This window comes from Lipophrys pholis (assembly GCF_963383615.2).
Source record: "Lipophrys pholis genome assembly, chromosome: 9".
NCBI lineage: Eukaryota > Metazoa > Chordata > Actinopteri > Blenniiformes > Blenniidae > Lipophrys > Lipophrys pholis.
This window is the reverse complement of record NC_137639.1, coordinates 21,324,868-21,347,786: the sequence shown is the minus strand read 5'-3', so window position 1 is coordinate 21,347,786 and position 22,919 is coordinate 21,324,868. Positions and strand designations below refer to the sequence as shown.

The window sequence follows — 22,919 nt, the reverse complement described above, 5'->3', positions numbered from 1 at the left end:
TGCCAAACATGGCCTTTAATCCTTGTTTATAGAACATTAAAATGCTTTATAAACCGTCGGCGAGTGTCCCAAAGGTCTGGATTCACCATAAACTGGTGCAGTAAAATGCAGGTGTTGACATCAGTGCAGCGTAAAGTAGTGTAAAGACCTGCTTCACAAGCATCACCAACGGCATACATACTGTATATATTCATATGTGTTTAAGGTTAAAAATAATCATGACGAGTTGAAGTGAAGCAACTCCTTTCTCTTTTTGTCTCTTTGGCAAAGTTTGTTAAAGACATGGTTATATTCAGGTCAGAGGGAGGGTTCAGATTAAGCAAGCAGCCGACACAACAGAGCCCTCAGAAGGTCTGCAGGAAATGAATGTAAGTCAACGTAATAGCCCCACAACCTGAGTGTGTGTGTTTCTGTTGGAGCCACCTGCATACAAATGTCACAGCTGAACTCGTCACTGCATTGAGAGCATCACATGTGAGTACTCCTGGGTTTTCTGCACTTACGTGATTCTTTTTACATGGTACCAGCTGATTCAAAGAAATGTTTCGACAAAGAAGACATATGTCAGAGTAATGATATGTGAACGGGACAAATGACTATTTCAAGTCACACTTTTCAAATCTGGTGTCAGCTCTGGCCACATTTTTAGAGAACTTTGTTCGCTCTTAAGGCGGGTTTCTGTCAGCTTCTATGCAGTCCTGTACTATATGTGTCAGCAGCATTTTACTTAAAAAAAAAATTGACACAAGTCTCCTCAAATATATGTTTATAAAAGGCCATTAGTCACATTTTGCAGACACATTTAACAGATAAAATCACTTTAATTTATTGAAGTATTCTGGATTCAGTGATCTTATGATAATAAATGCCTCAATATGTTGTTTTTTTGTCCCACGTTATCTGAAAGATGAAAACTTATTTAATAGAAATGCAACGTATAACTGGATTTTCACTTTGAGCATTGATGGATGCTAATGTGCCAAAATTAAACACATGGCACATAAATGGAAGTTTCTAAAGAGGATTTGTGAAAGTTAATGGTTCAGTTAAATGTATGGATGTGTAGGAGGAGAGGACGGTTTATCTGCATATTGTGTCTATTAGCCATTGGTGGTGTTATGGCTAAACTTGTTGGCTAACAGGTTCAGCCATGCAGTGTGTCCCCTATAGAGAATAATAGATTAAAGCAATAAATATAAATACTGTTTATAAGGCACCCTAATACAAATAATAATTAAATCCAAGTAATGTTCACGTGACATTCACTTTAGTTCAAGTTCACTTGAAAACCCTTGATAGTGTGTTTACATTTTCTTCAATACCACTAATGAAATGTTTACAAGCTATCAGTGTAAATCTCAGGACATGTTGTTAAAATATATTAAAAGTTTGAAATGGCTCTTATATTTAAACCTAAAAAAGTCTTAAAAAGACTTAAGTGGTTCTTTTTATTGACAACCAAAACAACTTTTTATTTTTTAACTTTCTTTGAGTGTGACATTCAATGATATTCAAAGTATTGTAGGACACTTCTGTAGGGTACAAATCCTCTATGTTGCACAGTTCCAGTAGAAATATTACATAAATTGTAGCTACAGAAAATTATTTTACGCTTGTCTAAGTGTTTTACAAACAACAATGGTGACACATAAGACCCAGTTTAATGTAGACACTTTTAGGACACCTCTTTCTATAATGTGCTATATCTGACTTTAAATTTTTGGACACGAGTGGTTTTTTTTTATCTGATTATTTTTTTTTAATCAAACAAACCAGTTTGCATCTCTGACTTATTTGCAGAATTAGTGACTTGCTAAAGTATGAAAGACTCGGGTGCTGCATTCATGGCAACTGTTCTATTTAGTGACGATATGGCATTGAACCAGCATCAGCTGAGGGCCCTTGTGGTGCAGACGCCTGAAATTATGCTCTTTGTGTGACTGTCCTCTCTGAGACAGACCTGAACATATTCACCAAACTCTGCCTTGTTTCTGTCTCATGTCAGACAGTCTTACATAAACCTCACGGGGCCTCAGGCTTTCCAGCCGTGTTTCTTTGAAAAATACCTTTTCTTTTCAAGTTAAACTGCTTAAAAAAAACAAGTATTGTGGCATCACTGCTGCCATGCAGCTACTGGAACTAGATGAACAACTCCTCGATTTAATCGCCGAATATGCTGACATGGGGAATGTTGGAGTGTCCGTGGATGAAGGGGAATCGTGCAAAACTAATACTGCATGTATCGCCATAGCAGCAATGTACGGGTGGCGGGAGGCTGTGGATTCTATTTTCTCTGGATGATTTTTCTCATTATTGTCCTTGTGAACAGAGAAGTGAAGATTCTGCATTTTATAACAGCAGCAAATAAAACTGAATGCTTATTATATCAGCTGGGATTTTGCAAACTTAAATAGGTTCTGCTGAGCTCTTTGAAATTGGTAGTGGTGGAGGATGGACTACACTGTTTGTTCTTCTCAAAGTTTGATTAAATGATCATGTAAACATCAAGTTCTCCGTCTAGCCCTCCATCCATCCATCCATCCATCTATCCATCCACCTTCTACATTGCATATCCTGTTCAGGGTCGCGGTGCGCTGGAGCCGATCCCAGCTTACTATGCGTGAGGGAAATGTCAATATATTAATATTTGGCATGGCAACAATTAAGAATTGCACAATAATGTAAAAACTTGTGAGGACTCATACTCAGCCCACATTCCATTAATCTGAGACCCAAAGTTGTTTCGTATTTTTATTACGCGGTCAACTATAACTTTACCAAGAGCTGTAAGTAGTTATAAATAAAACAAAACGTGATAAAAAGAGACATGATTAGAACTTACTTACCATAGCTGTATTGTAAAAAATAATGTTTGTGTGTGCATTTTATGTGAAAGATTTTATAGTTTATGTTTTGATGGTTCTTTTTATGCTGTTTTCTCGGTCCGATCTTGTGTCTAACACTTGAGATGTTAAGTTGCAAATTAAATTTTTTTTAACACTTGCTTTAGAGCCAGGATGGCCCTCTTTATTAATGGTGATTTACCAAATGGCCACCTTGTAACACACTTTTCAATCATTTTAAGGAATTTAAGTCACTGATTTCATGTAACGAGAAGTCCTAAATGGCTGCGAGTCAACTTTATTGAGTCAAAAAGCATCTGTTTAACAATGTCTGTCTAAATATGGATCTAGTTTCACAATATGGAATGAATAATTGTAATTCATGTTCGGTAAAAATGTAGTTAATCAACCTTTTTCCTTGCGCAAAAGTTTTTGGAGACTGTCCCTCAGGCTGAAAGTTGCGCAGGTTTGTTTCAGAGAAAAAGGCCACCTTAGTTTAGCAAGTTTAATTTGAGAATATACGTGGGCCTCACAAAGACCAAAGGTTTTGAGAGAGTTACGCATATTGCACCTTCTTTTCTTTATTTTGGATCCTGAATGAAAGGAAATGGTAACGACTCTTTGCTTTAATTAAAAAATAATGTTCTCTTTTTTTCCACATGTTCACCCAGTCGTTGGGAATCACAACAAAAATAACGAGCTGGTATTGTATATTTGAATACGCGCTGAAGTCTGCACCTCACAGATATCAGCAGGCTCTTTTTCCTCGTGGTTTTGTTTGTTTCATGGGCTTCAGTGTGCTCATTAGGATTCAGTTTGGACGAATGACTTTGCCTGGTCAATAACGTTCCCTCACTTGACCATAAAAGCTCTTTTTGCAGCGCTGTGTATTGTCAGCCTAGAATTTATAAAGCATGCATTAAAAAAAAAAAAAAAAACAGCCACCGTCCATCACTGTATGTGAAATATTTTTTAATTTCCTCGTCCACAGATGGAGAGCAAAGCCAAAATAAAGCTTCCCTGTTTTACTTCTTTTGTATTGGATCTTTACAAAGAACAGACGTCAATATATTTATTCATTTCTCCTTCCTGGAGTTTAGTGGCGAGCAACAAGTCTCTGTTTCTGCCAGAATGGACATCCAGGGGCTTTATGGTGTGTGTTGTTCTCCTCCGTAGGCCGTTACCAAGCTGTGTCTCCTTTCCTCACAAAAACCTCTGTGCACCAGGGGTGTTTTCTTATGATTCAACAGGATTCCCTTTCCATGGCTTTATAAAGACCTGCATTACTCAGTTCTCTGTTGCAGTGTCTCCCTCAAATGAGCACATACATGCCATAATTCAGAGCGAAACCAAAATCTCAGAGAAATATGTGTCACTCCTCCTTGTAGCATCGGGAGTGGGATTCCATTTGGCAAATGTCATTTTCTCAGCTTGATTTGTATAAAATATTTATTTTGTCATGAGCATTAATGTCAGAGAAAGAAAAAAAAGGAGTTATACAACCACTTGATGAATTGAACAAGTCGGAAGGAGTTACAAATCTGTGTCACATTATGTCGTGCGCCAAGCAGCAGCTTTTGTTGGCTGCAGCCGTCGTCATGTTGAGTTGAGTTTTCGGAGCAGCAGGAGTGCTTACAGAGCAGTAAACAGGTGCAAACTGATCCCCCGCTACGAGGTTTACACATTTAAAACAACAATCTTCATTATATATGTAAACCCGTGATTTGCCGGGTGGTTTCCCATCCTGTAAACTCCCCTCATGTGCTGCTTTCATTCTGCAGGCTTTTCGCAGGGACTCTCTCCAGTGGAGCCGGGTTTTAAATAACTTGTAGATGTTGATGGATCACTGACCGGTCTCAGATTGAAATGATGCATTTTCTGGGTTCATGAAGTTGTCATCTCATTTATTACAGGAGCACACTCGCTGCCCCGTGCTGCCGCGTGTCAGCTCTGGTGCTTTATTGCCTCACAAGTGGATGTGTTCTTAGGAAGCCCAGAGTACCGTGCAATAAACCAGGAAATGAAGCATGATGGTTGAATTGCTCCGAGGCTGTTACGACGAGGTGGAAGCTGTTGTTGATGCTCGCACCTGTGTGAATGACGATAAACTTTGAGCAGGAACATTAATGCACTACAACTGTCTGTGTCCATGCAACCTTATTGTTAAAAGATTATGTATCCAGATAAACCCGCCTGAGATCTTGTTGGTGTGCTCCCTTCGGATAAAAAAGTAGAAAATTGGAAAAAGACTAATCTACTTTTATTAAAGTTGTTGTCAAACAATGATTAAGATGCCTTAAACTTGTGAATATGTCGACAGACTATAATGCTTTACAATCAAAATCCGTTATTCATTTTTATGCTTTCTTTTTTAAAAGTATATATTTATATGCTACATTCTAAAAACAAAGTTAAAAAGTGCTTCACATGACAACAAAACAGGAGATGAAATGTAATTTAAAACAATGCAATATAAATTAAACTAGTAGAGGAGGGATGACAGATGAAGATAGAATATACTTAATTAGAATGTTTGTTTAACAGAGATTTAATAACGGGCCATGGTGACGAGCCAAGCCTGATTTTCTCTGGCAGATCTTTGCAGAGCGACGGGGTTCTGACAGAAAGGGCCCTGTGGCTCCTGGTTTTTAATATCGTCGTGGATATAAGTAACAGAGACCTGACATAGGACCTCAGATTATGGTTTTGTTCATATGGCGTAAAACATTCAGTGGCCAGCAACGTCCTCACCTCAGAAGCAATAACTCAAACCTTGAAATCAACTTTCAAATCTTCCTGTAGCCGGTGCAGTGAAGTGAAGCGCTGTTGTATTTTGTTGGTATTTTGTATTAACTGAAGTTTGTGTATGTTTGAAGTGAATAGTAAAGGGAGTTGAAGTAATCTGATCGAGTGATGAATGCATGAAAAATAGTTTCTAGATGTGTGTTTTTTGGATTATTATTTTTTTTTTTGTTGTTGCTTGTAAAAACATGACTGAACAATATGTTGAGAAGGTTTCCAGTGAACAGCCATGCATGTTAGTGTGCCACTCTGCTGTAGTATATATTCCTGAACGGATCCAGAAAGTTAAGAATTACTTCTATCTGATCTTTACTGCATTACAGAAAGATATCTGACAGATCTGAATGTTGCATGCACAGACAGAACCAAAGGAGAGGGCCCAGGACAGACCTCTGTGGCACACCGCGTATTAAAACTTTCAATATTAAAACTACAGTCACTGATATATTAAACTTGAATATATTACTTAAGAGATATAAACAATAGCAGACAATACACAGTCCTAGGGTTTCCAATCTGTTTTTTCAGCTGTTTAAATGTAATTATATAGCAAAGCATTTTTAACCCAAAGTGACTGAAAATGATTATTGCATTTCCCTTAAAATTTGTTTTAAATTGTAATAATATCCACGACGCACTTACAGCTAATGGAAGTGACAGTACATTTCTAACAATATGCCCATTGTGTGTAGCATGCCAGGTTTTGGGGGAAATGTTTGGTCGTAAAATTTACCTGCAAACTGAAAAGAAAGATTTTTTTATACTTTTACTGAAATGTAGTATTTTCAATTTAATTTAATTCTCAACATAACAATGAGAACCATGAGTGGGTTTATACTTTGAGGCATTTTTAAGATAGAAAGGATGAATGATTGTCTTCACCTTAACTGATATTAATGGTCATAATCATATAGTCTTAAGCAAATGGTAAAAAAACACTAATATAATATAATATAATCTGAATTTGTTGCAAAGATGAAACAACCCATGTTCAAGCTTTGGCTGAAGTTTCTGTTGTTGCCGTCACTTTAGTTACTGCAAATTTAAATTAGTTCATAATTAAATGCATTCCTCCATGAAGTAATATTGCGAATATGGGACATTATATTACGTGTCATTTTTTATTGTTGCTTTGCAAAGACTAAAAGAAACTTCATCATTGCAAAGTGAATATATGCGAAGCTGGGGCTTTTTGTTTCTGACTGTGTTCCTAACAATGAGATGATCTGGTTGTGTTGATCGACTCGATTACTCACTGGACTATAAATACTGCAGCCACACGAAAACTAAATACATGTTTGTTTTTGTTATGTAAGTACCGTGGAACCGTTCAGCTTTCAATCCACGTCAATCCTTCGTCATGAACCTCGTCGGGTGAAACTAAGCACAACGTCATAGTAGCAGAGTGTTTGCAAAACTGTTTTTAGAAACAACTGACAGCAAATAACTGAGGAATAAAAGTGTTTTGATCTTTTCAAATTCATTGGTTTGTTTGGAACATGTAACCATACCATACCATACCATACCATACCATACCATACCATACCATACCATACCATACCATAACCTCACCTAATCAGTTACTATCATGTTAATTACAATAGAAGGTAATGTAAATACTTGTTAATCTGAAGGTGTGAATTATGCTACATAAGACGATTCCTTTCTATCTGAATGTGACAAACAGCAGTGAAACCAGATGACAGGTGAAGATGGGGTAGGTGAAGTGACGTGTGAAACCGACGGCCATTTTTGTGTTTATCTGCTGTTTCACATTTACAAGTGTCAGGTTTCACAATAGTTTGAAGGAAGTTCCCTTCATGATGTAACACACAGTGTATTCAGGCTTTGAGCCGAACGTCGACCTCTTTTCCACTGACATTTCATTTACTGGCGAAACTGAAGCAAGTCTCACGCGCACACCGATATCCTCTACACACTCACTGCCATCCTCCCTTCACCGGGACTCAGGCATCGCCTCTGTGTCACTCTTTGTACAACAACAGAATAAGTCAGACACTCAAACAGAGAGAGTCTGCCGAGGGAAACCCTCAGAATGGAGGAAGAAGAGGCAGCAGATATGCTTCTGAAAAATGTGAATCACCCTTAATTCTGGCTTGTGGCCCACACTTTTTCCTCTTTCAGTTGTGACACAGTGTGGTGCACACGCCCTCGTTAGGCGAGTGACTGATGAGGGAGTCCTGACTTTCAGGTATTTTCCACCAAAATAACACAAATGCATCAACTGAGAGGGGAAAATAAGGCTGCATTGAACTTTATCTTCGCAGTAGATTTATGCCCGCGCGGTCTTTGGGAAGAGAAATTATACGCACAGCGCCTTGGAGTCAATGTTTCAGCGTCGCCACTTTGACAGAACGGGTTTTACTTCTGCGAGCAAACAAATGGCTTGTTTCATTTGGAGCTCAGAGGGAAGAGAAGCAGGTGTGAGGAAGTACACAGACAGGCGAAGAAACCTCAGAGAGACACATGACACGTGTGCGAGATGTTTGTTTCGTCCTTGTTGTGGTTTGTGTCTGTACAACAGTCATTTATCCCATAGAGCTGGTGTTTGCTCGCATCTTTGTCCGTACACAGAACAATCAATAATCTTTATTCATACGGCACTTTTCAGAGAGTAAATGTAATTTAAAGCACTATCTAGAAAAAGCTATTCATCCCTCCTTGCATGTGCGCATACGCATACCTAAAATGGAGTAGAAGGGGCAATGAAATTGTTGTATTTTAATTATATTGTGAGAAACATAGTGCGTTAGCAGATGGACGGAAAAATAAAATATTCCCAGACTGACTGTTGGTGCATCTGTGCTTTAAATACTTACTATTGGCCCTGATACCTGCACGTCTGGCTTTTGATTTGCATGAATTCTCTCTTGTATGAAGCACTGACGAGTAATTTTCCAGCAACTTTGTGTGAAAGACACAATAATAAACTCAAGACAACTGTGGCCACTTTCTGGATCCCCTTTTTGGAAACTCTCGCAGTTCTTTCACAGTTAAAAACTATCATCCAAGGATTTACTTTACCAGTATCTAACCTCGATGCGGTAACAGTGTCCATGCAGGGAGCCGTGTGTTTTTACCTCTGTAACGATAAAAAACAAGCTCCAAGAGATGAATTGGCGCAGCAGAAAGCCACAGATGTTTTTTTCACTGTTGTGTTGAGAGCAGTCGTGACTCTACTGCAGGGGGGTGATCAGAGTTCAGCAGGCGCAGATGTCCAGATTCTCGTCAGGCTGGGTAAAAGTATGACCTGCTCCACGCAAACCTGGACCGTTTGGTTCTTTTACATATAAGTCAGGATATAAAAGGCTAAAAGCCAAACTGTGGCGATACTCAACCACATCTTTGTGGAGGATGAATACGGGCGAAGCCAGAGAAATCAAAGCCAAACTAATGTTTCATTTGCAGGTTTGGTGTCTTCAGTGTGTGCATTTGCTTTGTGAGATTTCACCAGTGTGGGGTTTCCTGCCAAATTTAATACTAATATCTCCAAAAGCAAATTTAAACATGAGCAGATGAGAATTTTTTGGTGAAAGCTGTCGGAGTCTGTTAGCTCTCGCCGCTCACAAACTTACGGGGAAGATAATGGCATCGGGTTTTCACTGACCCACCTGCAACCGCCACTTCATGATCAATCATTTATAATAAAGCGTCTTCAATTACATGAAAAATTACATTCAGTTTCTTATTTTTTTCAATTCGAAGCAGAAATGTTTTTTCTTGGGTTTTAATGTTTTACTTGATACAGAAACTTCAGACAAAAAGGAAAAACACAGCGAGCGACTTCAGGCAACTTAAAGAGAAAATCTTGCCTTTCTTTTTCTTTTTTTTTAATCCCACGATTCTTAATTCACACCTGTTGAGAAGATTTGTGTCACCAGCTCAATGTGTTTACCTCTCAGAAGGCAACTAAAACAAACCTGACTTCATCAACCTGTTTGAGGATTTGCTCGCCGGTGCAGGGCGACGTAACACAAGGACAGACCTCGGATATTATCATTACTAATTTTAGCGTTTCAACATCGATTCATTGTTTTATTTCACCTGAACATATAATTTCATCTTTTGTGTGTTGTTTTTCAAATTCAATCAGACGCAGATAAAATGCAGAAAAACGTCAAGTAACTTGATAAAGATATATTTCATTCATTGGGTTTTGATTATTTGATTGAACCATTCAGCAGAGAAACAGCCTCTTCTGCTCCTCAGTGAGACCCGGCGCGCTCTGCTTCAGCAGCTTTCCTACAGCTTTATTCATTCAATTATCTTTATGATATTGATAGTGACATGTTTTTCATGGGTGGGTCAGCGCGGAAAGCCTGAATACAGGAACTTGAGTTTATGAACAGAAAGATGTTATATACTGTCATAGGATGTAGTTTTACAATTTCATTTTTTTTCATTCACCAAATAACACACACCGAGTCTCTGAACAGTTCATTTTGTTTCGGACACAATTCTCCTGCAAATGTCTTATAACTCCATATATTTATATTTCAACATGTGCTAACAATTAGCTCAGGGTGTTTACGACAGAATTTGTTCACTTTTTACGAGCTGTCTGACCAAAGACAATGAATTTTCAATTGTTTGTGTGCGTCAGTGCGAAAAGTCTCACGCACCTGCCAGAAGGTAGACAAAAGGATGATATGCATTGTCATCAATTTTAGATTTCTACGCTTTGAATATTGTATTTCCAAATATATTGGGCCGATAAATTTGTCCTACCATGCAGCTGTCCAACAAAAAACAACCCCCAGACTATTCCTGTTTTTCTCATCCTTCTCTCTCAGTGTTTAAATGTTACTGTTTTAATTGGCGTTTATCAGCTGCTTCTCTGAAGACTGGTCCAGCTGTTCATGCTCGAATTCTTACACACTAATTATGTATCTAAATCAGTACAATTATACAACCTGGGGGAAATTACAATAAATTAGGCTGTAAGCCGCTCGCATGTGTTCTTGAGAACGTGTTAAGAATAGATAATGAATCCGGCTCACTAAGTTTGTGATTTATGTTTTCACCCAGCGACTTTAACAGAAAATTTTATTCCATTTGTCGCCATAATTTGACGGATATAAAAGCAAAAACAGAAAAGACTCAAACATAAATCTCAAGTCATACCATTACATTATCAGGTGTTTTGTTTTTTGCTCTTTCTTATGGTATAGTGCCCGATTTTGTCATAAACGACAGTGAAACAGTTTTAGTTGCTCAACTAAAGTTTTACAAAGACATTTGTCCCTCTTTGTCCGTGACAGCCAATCAACGGCAATTGTTGTGATTTTGGGTTTGGTTAGCATCTGTGTTTCTTTCTCCAGACCAATTGGTGCGAAGGGAGGTGCATCGCCTCTTCAAAAGAGAGTTCGTTCGATAAATATACATTTCCACCGGATCACTCAGCTCAGAGGGGACACTCGGCACTTAGATAATACTGTAAGTACTCCGCACATCTCAAATCTTTACAAAACGTAGAAAGATATGTACATGCTTGTGTGAATAAAATTTTTAATTATTGCTTCCTCGTTTGGACATCTTGTTGGGATTTTGTTGGACATTAATGGGCCCAGTGAGGCTGAAACGTCATATTAAGTTTAATCTATTTACATCCTTGAGACTCAGATGGAAAACAGCCGTGATTCTGTGTGAATACATTATAAAATGTTAATAATAAAAAACATTTCAAAGCAACAGTTGTCATTACCCGTCTTATGAGTAACTTTTTTTTTTTAAATCTATTTTCATAGAATGCATTTTTAGATTTTTGTTTAATACCTCTTTGTTAATCTGTCAATTTAGAAATATTAAATGCAATACCCAATGTATCACACCATAATAGACAATTCTTACATAATAATTTCCAGTTTGAACGCTCCAGATTCGATATCAGTAAATTAATGTGCAAACAATATTAACATCTTTTAATGCAAAGATTGTTTTGTTTTTGTATATTTCCCTTTAAATATTTGTGTTGGTAGTTCAAAAGTTTTTAAAAGCCAAAACTGCCTTAAACTTTCTTTTTTTATGAAATGATGCAATTGATGATACAAGATTTTGTTCAATTCACACAACTTGTTACAAAGAGAAATACACGGAAGTAAAAATTAAAGTGTAATCCGTCCTGCCCTGTGTTTTTCTTCTTGTTCTGCTGCTGCTCCCCTCATTTTATTCTTCACCTTTTCGACCCCCTTCCTCCCCTCCCTCCCCTCCCCCTCTGGTTTTGCTGTATTTGTTGTTGAAGGAAATAGATCGTACAGTTTTCTGGGTTGAAGCTCCACAGGTGCAATGACTCTGAATGTGTTCGTTACTACTTCTTCTCTATTATTTCATCTTTGTTACAAACTCTGCCCTCGGTTTTTATATGGTTTTGCATCATTATTATTATTATTATTATTTGCCTGTTTGCGGTCCCTCTCTAGTTAAAGTAGCTGTGTACTCCAATCAGCCAAATCATTATGACCACTGACAGGTGAAGTGATGGACACGGATGATGTTTCTACCCTGGCATATATTAGACAGAAAGAACATTTTGGTCTTAAGATATGTTACAATCATAAAAAGCAGATAAATGTAAGGACTTGACCGAGTTGAAAAATCACAAATTGTGATGGCTGGAGAACAGTATCTGGAAATCTGCCGCTTTTTCAGTGATCAGTATTTATTAAAAGTGGTCTAAGGAAGGACGACCAAGGCTCATTGATGCAAGTGGTCCCATAGAGGCTCTACCTCACAACTGGACATCCTTTTCACTATGTAGTTGCTTCATTGTCTGCTCTGTCAGTACAAATGATGAGGTTTTCCTGTTTTTGCAAACTTTTTTTTAAAGCCACATTCATATTAAATTTCTTTTTTTAATCCTTACAATTTTATGTATGCAGGGTGCTTCCACTTTTAATGAAATTGGACATTTATCCCGGAGCATTTATGCTATATGGCGGGCTGTTTCCATGAGCATAACATTGATTGCTTTGTGTGCATCAGTTTTCTCCACTAATAACAAAAACAAGAGATACACTAAAGACATTTCACAACTTGTTGCTTTTCTCTAGATTGATGACATCATGTGGAATAAAGTGATGGCGGTCCAGAAAACTTAAGCCACAGACATTGCAGTTTTTATTTGTACAATATAAGTGCACAAACACATATATATATAGATAGGAAATAATCATGATTTTATATATTGTAAATTATTAAAGACAGTGAAGACGCAGATGACGGCGCCACCTAAATTAGATAAGGTGGTATGGAAGATGTTTGGATGCTTGAATTATTAATTTCAAAAATATTATATGTAGTCTTCTACATCTGTTTTTGCACTAAATTATATTTTATTGTAAAATTGTCGAAAATCTCAGCAAATAGCTGGTCTCAGTGTGGTGCGCTCAGCAGCTCAAGACCCACAAGTTACTGAACAAAAACCATCTGAACTGTCTCATTTCATTCACAATCCTCCAATCAAAGTGATTTATTGATTAATCTTTAATTGATCTTGGTGTTTAATATTGAACTCAATGTAATCACTCACCAGTCACTGCATTGGGGAAACACTTGAAAAGAATCATTCTTTTTGAAATAGCGATGAATAAATCAGTGCTTTTTAATAACATCCTGGATTGTTTTATTGGTTTAAGACTTTCAAGGTTTACTATGATCGAATCTCTAAATGAAACATTTTTATACACTTATACTCAATTAAAAGGCTGGCAAACATTAGGAACAATTATACCAAATGGAGTAGGTGTTTCATATATTTTCGCCATATCAACAACATACGTGAGAGAAACAGAATATTGGGAACCTCTAGTGGTATAATCATCAAGCTTGATATCATTTTAAAGAAATGAGCAAAGAGTTGATTCAAAAGCTTTCTGATAAACTCAAACAAAATTTAATATACAATGATCTTTGTAAAGGGAATCATTTCTAGAATTTGTTTTAACACTAAACTACATGTTATTGATTACAAGTTTGCCTAATAAGTGTTTATAAGGCATATATGTGGCATATAGATGTAAAATTTACATAGTTTCATTTTAAACAGCAAAATTAGCGTTTCCCTAAAGATGTAAAGAAGAAATCCAAGTGAGTGATTAGAAAAAAGAAGCTTTTACTCGATAAAGTATTGTCAGGAGAAATGGATGTGTTTCCTCAATAACAGAACATTTCAAATAATTTTAGTACACACCCATGACATACAGCGGTGTGTTGATGAAAAGGAGAGAAGCAGAGTTAAAGAAGTGAATCACAGAGACAAGAAGAAACACATCGGCTGTAAACCACACTCTGAGTGCTGCTGATGCTGTGGTCTCTCTGTTTTCTCTCTGTAAGCGTGGAGAGATCCGTCTTTCGTGGAACACGGGAGGAAGAGAGGGGGCGTGAGAGGCAGGGGTGGAGGAGAAAAGGGGAGGACTGGGATAAGAATCTGCACCTTAACTAAATCAAGTCCCACCACAACCCGGCGTACGTCTCCGTGTCTCTTCCCCGCCGACGTTTGTCTGCTTCTTTTTATCCAAAGCCCACCACAGACCGCCTACTCTCGACTCTCTGAACTCTTTGTCTTTTATCTTCTTGAATCTGTCAAAATCTGGGACCACCACAAACCCCTTGCTGCTTCCTGATGAATAATTATCTGCAGCAAAACTGACATGCACATGTATTTGTTTTATTCGGTCATAGACGTCTCTATGATGTGCGTTCGTAATAAATGTAAGAGGTTTATCCATTGATTGCACGTAACCAAAACTAGTGCCAAAAGATCCATTCAAAGACTGCACATTATAAATAACTGAATTCATTACAGCTACCTGTATCATGTTAAACAAGATGTTTATATAATAACATTTGGTTTAATGACTAATTTATGGTTCATCTCAAATGAATTCTTCATTTACAAATTACCAAAGAAAGCAAGCAATCCATCAGAAGAAGTGTAGTTTTAAAATCCATGAATAAAATGACGTATCTACCACAAAAGCAGTTTGGATGCTGTTCCACGGGGCCCAATACTCAGCCCACTGGCAGAACAACAAGCAGCACAAATCGACTTTAATATAAAGTGGAATGTCACAGCGACACAGGTTTACTTTTTGTGATGCACTGCACAGTTCACACCTTGGAAATACTGTATTGCACAAGACCATTATCATGTACTTCTCGATGCTGATGAGGTATGATTGTCTTCAAATGAACCAGCCAAGAATCAGAAAAGGAGCTCAAAATGGACAAACTGAATTTATCCCAAAAAAAAAAACTTTTTTTTTTTTTACAATGTTTTACAGATTTGGGAACATGATGGAGAACTTCATCAAGCCTTTCTTCATTCTCTACGCTGTGCTTATGTCAGTAACCGGTAAGTCGCAACGATTTGATAAATTCAGATTCAACATGAAAAGTTTGCCTCTACTCATTGACACACGTCATCATTCACGCTCTCATAGGTGCAGAGGAGATGATCTATGCGCAGGTGGGAGAAAGTGTCACCCTCAAAGGTATTCAGCAAAAATACACCTACTGGTATTTTGGTGAAACAGAAAACACAAATCAACTTGCATGGCGCAATCACCTGGGCGGATATGGAGTCACTCAAGGTAAAGAGCACACTCACACACAAAGACGTGATTAGATTTGATGATACATGTTACATACAGGTGCTCTGTCCCTTTAGTAATCTCTGACTCAACACTTGATTTGCAGATAAAACCTGGAAGGTATCCTTGTCTGGCGACTCACTGATCATCAACGACCTGCAAGATGAGCAGTTTGGAACATTTCTCTTTAAAGGTTCCGCCACGGGTCAATCCGACTTCAAAGTCACCGCTTATAAAGTTATCAAAGTCAAAGGTAAGTGTGAGAAATCAACATGAGGAGTTTTACCAAGATTAATAGTGAAATACTTATTTCAACATTACACTCTGTGATTACATGTATTTTAATAATACCTTGTGTGTGTACTTTTTTTTTTATTTGATCTTCTGTCCTATGGATTTTTAATATCTACCTCTATAAGATTTTTTTGAAACCAGTGGACAAACTTATGATTCTTTTATATAGACATTGACATTTTCCTACCAACTGCTGCAATATTTTCATGAGTCTGTAGAAATAGTCATTTTTATGATGGCAAAACTCAAGAAAAGTGTAGTTATTTTTGAAGATTTTCAATCAGACAGTGTAACTATGATATATATTAATCTTAAGTTTTCAAATACCCTCCGGTTTTGTCAGTAGTGCTGTTTTAGTGATTTATCTGGATTAAAGATATTAAATATGATAAGACATTTTAATGTGTTTGGGATACCTAATCAGGTTCAGGGAAGAATAAATCAAAAGCAACAAATTGACAGATTGAGCTTTAATTTATTGCAAAGTATGACTTGTTGATCGTTGCTGCTTATTAGCATGTTTTTTTCAATAAAAATGACATTTTTAAGATTGTTTCAATCAAGTACTGAATGAAACTTAACCCTGAGGTGTACAAACATGCACGTCGCATTAAAACGGCAGAGATTATGATTCTTTCTCTCAGTAATTGAGCTCCTTAAAACTCGTTTCTCTTCAGTCATAACATATATTTGAACATATTTATTTGACACTTGATCTTGTTTGTCTGATTCATAGTAATCTGCATAACCGATTGTGAACATGAGGAATCCACAGCCACATGTCAAAATGTATGAATACAATGAAAAAGTAAAGGTTTCCCCATAATTTATTATCATTAGGGAAACATAATTATACATTTTTTAATTTTTTTTTTGTATTAAACATACACTGAAATATTTTAAAACCTAATTTATAGTTAATGAAAATGAACTATCAGAGAAGTCCCAGATCATCATCAGGACTGCAGGGACGTGTAATTGTTGGGAAAAGGTTGGAGACAGAAAATGTCTCCCTACAATTGAATATTTCCCTTCCACAGTCCAAAAACAGTTTGTTGAGGTTAATCGTCGACTATAAGTAGCTTATGCTTGTGACTGTCCAGGCCTGAGTCCCGGCTCAGCACGCCGCAACCTTAAGCAGAATAGAAGATAAAAGGACTGATGAACACGATTTAAATGCATCACACCTTCTCTGCTTCTCCTGTTTTCTGTGCCAGTGATGAAATCAGACTCAGTTTTTCTGCCTGGTGAGTCTCTGACGCTGGGTTGCCTCGTGGAGACTCCTCAGGGTCAAATGAAACCTGACGTACACTGGCTCAACCCTCAGCGAGTGAGAGTGAAAAATAACAAGGGCACGCTCGATAAGACAGTCGAGATTCAAGACAATGGCTCCTGGAGTTGTGTTGTACAAAACGAAAACAAAGCCCAGGTTTCTGTTACAGTTGTGGGTGAGTTCTTGTTGATGCACAAACATACTGTATATTTGTTTTTCCATAGGGTACAGTGACTCCCAGGGTAACATTTCTGTCATTTATCGTCTTTTTTTTATTTATTTTTTTAGATCTTGCCCCTTCTCCTGAACGTCATTATACATCTACAGACTCTCCGCTCACCATCCCCTGCTCTATTCCTTCATATATATCCTGGGATCATATCAAACAAAAGGGAATCCAGGAGGTTCAGTGGCACTTCTCCCCTAAACCGTCGTCAAGTCCCACTTCTGATGAACGACTGAGGCTCCTGCACCTCTCTCTGGAGAGTCCATTGACCTGGAAGATAGACCAAGACAAAAACCTGATGCCTGCCTCAGATGCAACAAAAAGAAATCTGTCTTTGTCCAGAAATCGGGCGAGAGTAGAAGACAGAGGAGACTTCACATGCTCCATGACATTTAAAAATGGTGTGACTTTGAGCAGGACGGTGCACGTGCAAGTGCTGCAGAGTAAGTCCCAGCTCCGCCGTACACACATCTGCTATCAAGGACTCACAATTCATATTGTTGTTGAGGATTATTATAAACGGAAGAAAAAGAAATCTCAAGATACATTTTTATAGTGGGGGCCATAAACTACATATTGAGGGTAGTGAAGTGTTTTTCCAAGGAAAAGGTTGGAGACCCCCACCCCACCTCACACCCACATGTTGTCCTACAACATTTATGTCACTTGTTATCTTAGTGCACATTCATTAATCTTTTTAATGTCTACTTCCTGTTACTCCTGCTGATTATCATTCATAATGAGTGGGAGATGTTATTTCATTGCTTCTGCTCTCTTGTACCGTGCGATTCTTTTCATCTCCCTGCTGTACACTTGATTTGGAAATGTCTCCCAAGTGACATGTTTCTAATTCGGTGACCAACACAGTTGTCTTGCTCCGCTTGTTTTAATGGGTTATAATGAGCTTTCCCTCTGCCAGGAGAAAGTAACACAATGAATCTTAATTGTACTTTGTTATAAGGACTTATGGTGTACGAACAAGAGCCGTCATGTTTTTATATGAGCTATTATTCAAGCAGGAAAACTAAGCAAAACTGAAGCAAGGCCAAACATCGCAAGAATCATATGACAATCTTGGTTGCAGGTGATGGATAGGGCAGCACTAGTGAATAATTCTCTACAGATGGTTTGCTTTTTAAATTGAAATATATAGCATCAAAGTATGCAACCAGTCCAAGCTGAACCAAACTGCAAAGCACATTCAAACATGATATAAAAAAAAAAGTTCATTCTGAAGGAACCCTTTGATGATTCTCCTTAATATTTAGACAATCTAATAGAAATTAATACTTTTGTTTTGTTGGTTCAGTTATTTCTCTTACATATCCACTACCAACAATAATGTTAGATTGGGTTACAATGTTCTTTTTAACATCTGGTTCTTCAGTGCAGGTTGTAAAGTTTCCAAAAAAATCTTTAACACCCTCATCGGTGCACAACAAGAACACTATTTTAGCATTGTCAAATAATCCCATATGTAGACATTCTTTTAAATAAGTGTGAAGAAATGTTAAATAATTTTATTATACGTATAGTTTTCATACGGGCATCATTGAAACTGATGATGATTGTGTTGGCACAAATGTCAGCCAAACAGACAGGCGCTCTAACATACCACTTTGGAAGCACTGCCCCTTCTTCATTTCATTTATTTGCTCTTTCTTTCTTTCTTTCTGCCCTCCCCGCCTTCCTCTGGTCTGCAGTCACCTCCTTTGCAGGAACAGAAATCCCCTCTGGCCAGACGGTCAACCTGTCGTGCAGCACCGGCGAGCCCTTGACCTCTGACATGCAGCTAAAGTGGTTCCCGCCTGAACAGTCGTCCATGATGAAATCTGACCATCACGGCGGCCATCTCAGCATAAAGGAAGCGAGCACAGCGGATAGCGGGAAGTGGAGATGTGAGCTGTGGCGGCGCAACGAGAAGCTGGCATCAGCAGTGCTCGGGCTGAAGATTGGTGAGCAGGAAATAGGACATGAGTGTGATCTTGTGGCCACAAAGTTCTATTCTAGAAACCTAGTTTTTCTTGACGCTCTTTGTTTAGAAAACCTTTTGATGTGTGTCTGTGTTGGTTTTTTTCCAACACGCAGAACCGATACTGAGCGTGTGGATGCTGGTGACCATATGCAGCGCTGCGGTCATCCTAATCCTCCTCCTCGTACTCACATTCATCCTCTGTCGACGCAGCCAAGTACAGTTAAACTATTCCTCTATCATAGTTTACACTGGATTGTTGTTGTGACATAAAGATTTACTCACTTCTCTCTCTCTCTCCTTCTCTCTCCAGCGGAAGACGAGAAATTTTCGGCATCGACTCTGCCAATGCAGGAAGTACGTACCAACCTTTTTCTGGCCTGGTGAAATGATTCCTAACACAATTTTAAACTCACACGCTCATCAGCGCTAAAATCTGGGACATTTCAGCCATAAGGGCTTTTTATGAAGACACAAACATTTCTTTAACAAACAAAACAAAATCATTTGTACTGATGAGCTCTTCTCATCTCCCACTCGCTTTATCTTTCAGCCCCAAGCCCAAAGGATTTTACAGAACATAACGTCTCCAAGAGAGACGGCTTCAGGAGGACTCAACAGCTTGTACTTGTTAAATTTCAGCCTTGATGAGATGCTTTTCTGCCTTCGCAGTGCGCCCTTAGCGCCGTGCGATCCGGGAGTCTTGAGAGAGGAGGACGGATGTACAGTCGTTTCTGAATGAAAAGATGTTTTTACTTGTACATAGCAGCCACATGTGATTGGTTTTGATGTAACAAATTAGATTTATAAAGAACACTTAAAATAACTTTATTTCATTTATATTGTATTCATATTCATACTTTTGTAGACAAATTGCCACGTTATATTACATAAATGTTTATATAAAGCTTTTCTATATCATGATGTATTGGGGACTTTATTTAACTAATTACACATATAATATGTGAGCACACACAAAGGTCTTTTAACTTTTAGCACATATTACATTGAGACGTAGTGAGGGTCCAAGAGTGCTTGGGGAGACACGTTTGAGCACGTTCTGACAGATTCTCAGATACGTGAAGGAACCGGGAACATCGGATCACATGTGAGTGTGGCTGTCAACCGCCGCACAGTCTTCTCCTTCCTCCCCTCCAGACGGGTCGTCGTCTGGCTCAGATTTCATGTGTTCCAAAATCTTCTCATCTGGGACGATAAGAAAGAATCAGAGTGGGATACAAATAAATATGTAAACTCACACAAAAAAACCCCAACATACAGACAACACAGCAACAGATATAATGCATCTCAAATACAACCCATTCACAGGATACACAAGTACACACAGCCACTTGGGACTGCTACAGCAAAGGCAAAAGTAAATAAACAAAACAAACAAAGAAACACTCATCTGCTGGATTGTGTGTGACCTTTGACCTCAAAAGCTCGCCTGAGGGCTACAACAATTTTAATTGGGGAGAAAGAACGAAAGAAAATCTTAAATATCATTTTAGTATGTTGAATTTAGAACATTGAATCAATTTCCAAATAGAAATTTAAGGTACATTTCTAGACCTATAACACATGAAAAGTTTGAAGCATTTTTCAAATATTTAAATTCCGATAGCAAAGACTTTATATTAAAACAATAGATATAACATGAAAAATTCTAATTCTTTTGGGAATAAAAAAGTGTGTTTTGAGAATAATCTAGTGTGACAATCATACATGACACGTTGGCTCAGAAGTTGCTTTTCAATCACTACACTAAGGTACAATTGGCTCACATCCGCCAATATATTCAGATTTGTCTGAATCTGAATATATACTGACTCATGTCAGTCCTATTTTAGTTAGAACTGAAAAATGCCATAGCTATTTCACAGACCATAAATTTGCTTGACTTTTATTCTAGCGCCACCATGAGGCTTTTAGAGAAATGATAAATGTTAATGTTAGTTGCTCTAAAAATGTTGTTCGTCCAATTTTTCAGCATTTACCTAAATTGTTTACTTTACACATAAGCTCAACCAGGTTCACTACAAACTGCAACCATGCCTCTAGGTATGATCAAAAATCACACTTGTCACAGTTTTTGCTAATCTTAATTCCTGGCCCAAGTTCATTTGTTTATAAAATAGTAGATTTGTGTAGGTGTCATACTGAATGCTCCTTCTCACTATGTGAGCCTGAAATGAAAGCCGGGATGGCAGCAGTACTGTGGATCTGTAACATCAAGGACTTTATTGTGATGGTGTAAATCCTCTGCAAAGCTCCCAGTATGTGCTAAAGATCATTTCTGCTGCTGCAAAGATTTTATGCCAATAAACCATCATTAGAGTGGTTAAATTTAGACTTTCCTGTTTATGCTTGGGCTCATATACTGGCGATGTTGCGCTAAGTTTTGTTGTCCTGAGGTGAGTGCACATGGGTGAGCGATCGGTGCAATATTGGTGGTCTTACACTGGAGGTGTCGGCTGTGTTCACAGACCACAGTTTTTCCAGTTGTTGTTGTTTTTTTTTTTTTTTACATTACTTGCAGCCAAAGATATTACAGTCGAATTGTCTCCAAAGCGTTGAGGATCGTTTGAGCCACTTATAATCTGATCTGGTCCGTTTCTCTCTCTTTATGTGCCCCCTCTCTGGAATGCCATGGGTTACTATAGCAACTGCTCTTAACATCTGATTGGCTGATTGAAGAGTCAGTCTCTCTGTTCAACATCTTCCCATGGAAACATTTCTGATATCTGCCATTGTAAGAGGATCATATCAGACAGGACCAGGTATACTGGCACTCAACATTTTTTCCTATTTTATTTTGTTGATGTTTCTGTCAAGCATTTAATTAAAATGAGTGGTGTTCCCCTTTTCATCTTTACACGTAAAATAGAATAGGAAATAGAATCAAAACCATCACTATTTGTAGCAAAACAAGCATTTCTCTCAATTTGTTACTGTAGTTTATTTTCGTGTTAATCACACATATTTTTCAGTTTTATTAGTAATGGCATACCTACTTCTTGCTGGCTACAGATTGCTCTCTAAAATAGTGTAGTATTAAAATCCCAACAATGAAACTTGCAAGGTTTTTCTAAAAAGAAAACCCATTAATATGAGAATAATAGGTTGTGCTTGTTCAATCACTCAGACAATAGTACACTGCCCGTTCTCTGAATGAACGTCTGAGTGTGCAGAGCAGAAAGGACTTTTCAAAAATACTTTGGATCAGAATTAGCAACCCAGTATGAAATAACTAACACTTTCAAAAACAATGCACTGAGACACTCACGTGCTGTATTTTGTGGTCAGGATGGCAACATGTCCTCCAACCTCTTTACATTTCCTGTTACATTCGTGCCAGTTTTGCTTGTCAACGCATTGATCCTCTACCTGAATCCACCTCAGTGCAGTTGGTCGCTTGAAGGAAAAACAGACTGCGCTGTGTCCTGGAAGTATAAAAGTACCTGGAGCTGAGTGCTTTCATGCCAGGTCAGAATAGGCCTCGCACAGATTTTTGTAGCGAATTATCAGAAAGTCTAGTTTATTCCTCAGATAAGCCAGCTCTTCCTCAAGACCGTCGGGGTTACAAGAGATTTCAGAAACCAGCAGGCCAAGCAGAACACGAAGGATTCTGTGGCCTCTGATACCCAAAGTGCCTGATGATTGACAGCAGATTCAGCATTACTGGAGCTAGAAGCACAGAGACCCACAGAGTCACACATTCCATGGAGGACGTCTTACCTTTCATTTTCCTCTGCAGACGGTGAAATGAAACCAAATCAGAGCCCTCGCTCTTCCTCTTGGTACTTGAGATGTTTTATAGAGCAGTTTGTGAACTAACGGGAACAGAGCACCGAGTACAGATTGCACACATTTACCTCACAGATTGGATATTTTT

The 22,919-nt window shown here is 38.1% G+C and overlaps 2 protein-coding genes across 5 annotated transcripts; one reads left to right on the top strand and one right to left on the bottom strand.

Annotated features, from left to right (window-relative positions):
- The first annotated feature begins 396 nt into the window (after nt 1–396).
- On the top strand, nt 397–20,395 carry cd4-1 (CD4-1 molecule). Of its 4 annotated transcripts, XM_080472232.1 has the most exons (12): nt 397–474; nt 10,988–11,102; nt 13,998–14,129; nt 14,948–15,018; nt 15,107–15,256; nt 15,363–15,509; nt 16,768–16,998; nt 17,112–17,492; nt 18,753–19,004; nt 19,138–19,238; nt 19,335–19,378; nt 19,575–19,944. In XM_080472232.1, exons 4-12 carry the CDS (start codon nt 14,958–14,960, stop codon nt 19,603–19,605), a joined length of 1,398 nt encoding a protein of 465 aa, XP_080328358.1. In that variant the 5' UTR covers nt 397–474; nt 10,988–11,102; nt 13,998–14,129; nt 14,948–14,957; the 3' UTR covers nt 19,606–19,944. The 4 variants fall into 4 exon arrangements, with proteins under 4 accessions (XP_080328358.1, XP_080328357.1, XP_080328360.1 ...); XM_080472231.1 differs by lacking the exon at nt 13,998–14,129 and having other exon boundaries at nt 399–474; nt 19,575–20,395; XM_080472234.1 differs by lacking the exon at nt 13,998–14,129 and having other exon boundaries at nt 429–474; nt 15,113–15,256.
- LOC308115112 (uncharacterized protein) lies at nt 20,124–22,769 on the bottom strand (the record flags this gene model as incomplete). Its single annotated transcript, XM_080472461.1, is given in 4 exon segments — nt 20,124–20,206; nt 20,209–20,227; nt 22,508–22,677; nt 22,763–22,769. Coding segments are annotated over 4 exon segments (279 nt in total).
- Between the last annotated feature and the right edge of the window lie 150 nt (nt 22,770–22,919).

Bases quoted from the DNA above. Each gene is read 5' to 3' on its own strand.
- cd4-1 (XM_080472231.1), top strand. From the start codon at position 14,958: ATGATGGAGAACTTCATCAAGCCTTTCTTCATTCTCTACGCTGTGCTT. The intron at 16,999-17,111 runs GTGAGTTCTTGT...TTATTTTTTTAG, and splicing joins GGTTTCTGTTACAGTTGTGG to ATCTTGCCCCTTCTCCTGAA. The intron at 19,005-19,137 runs GTGAGCAGGAAA...TCCAACACGCAG, and splicing joins AGTGCTCGGGCTGAAGATTG to AACCGATACTGAGCGTGTGG.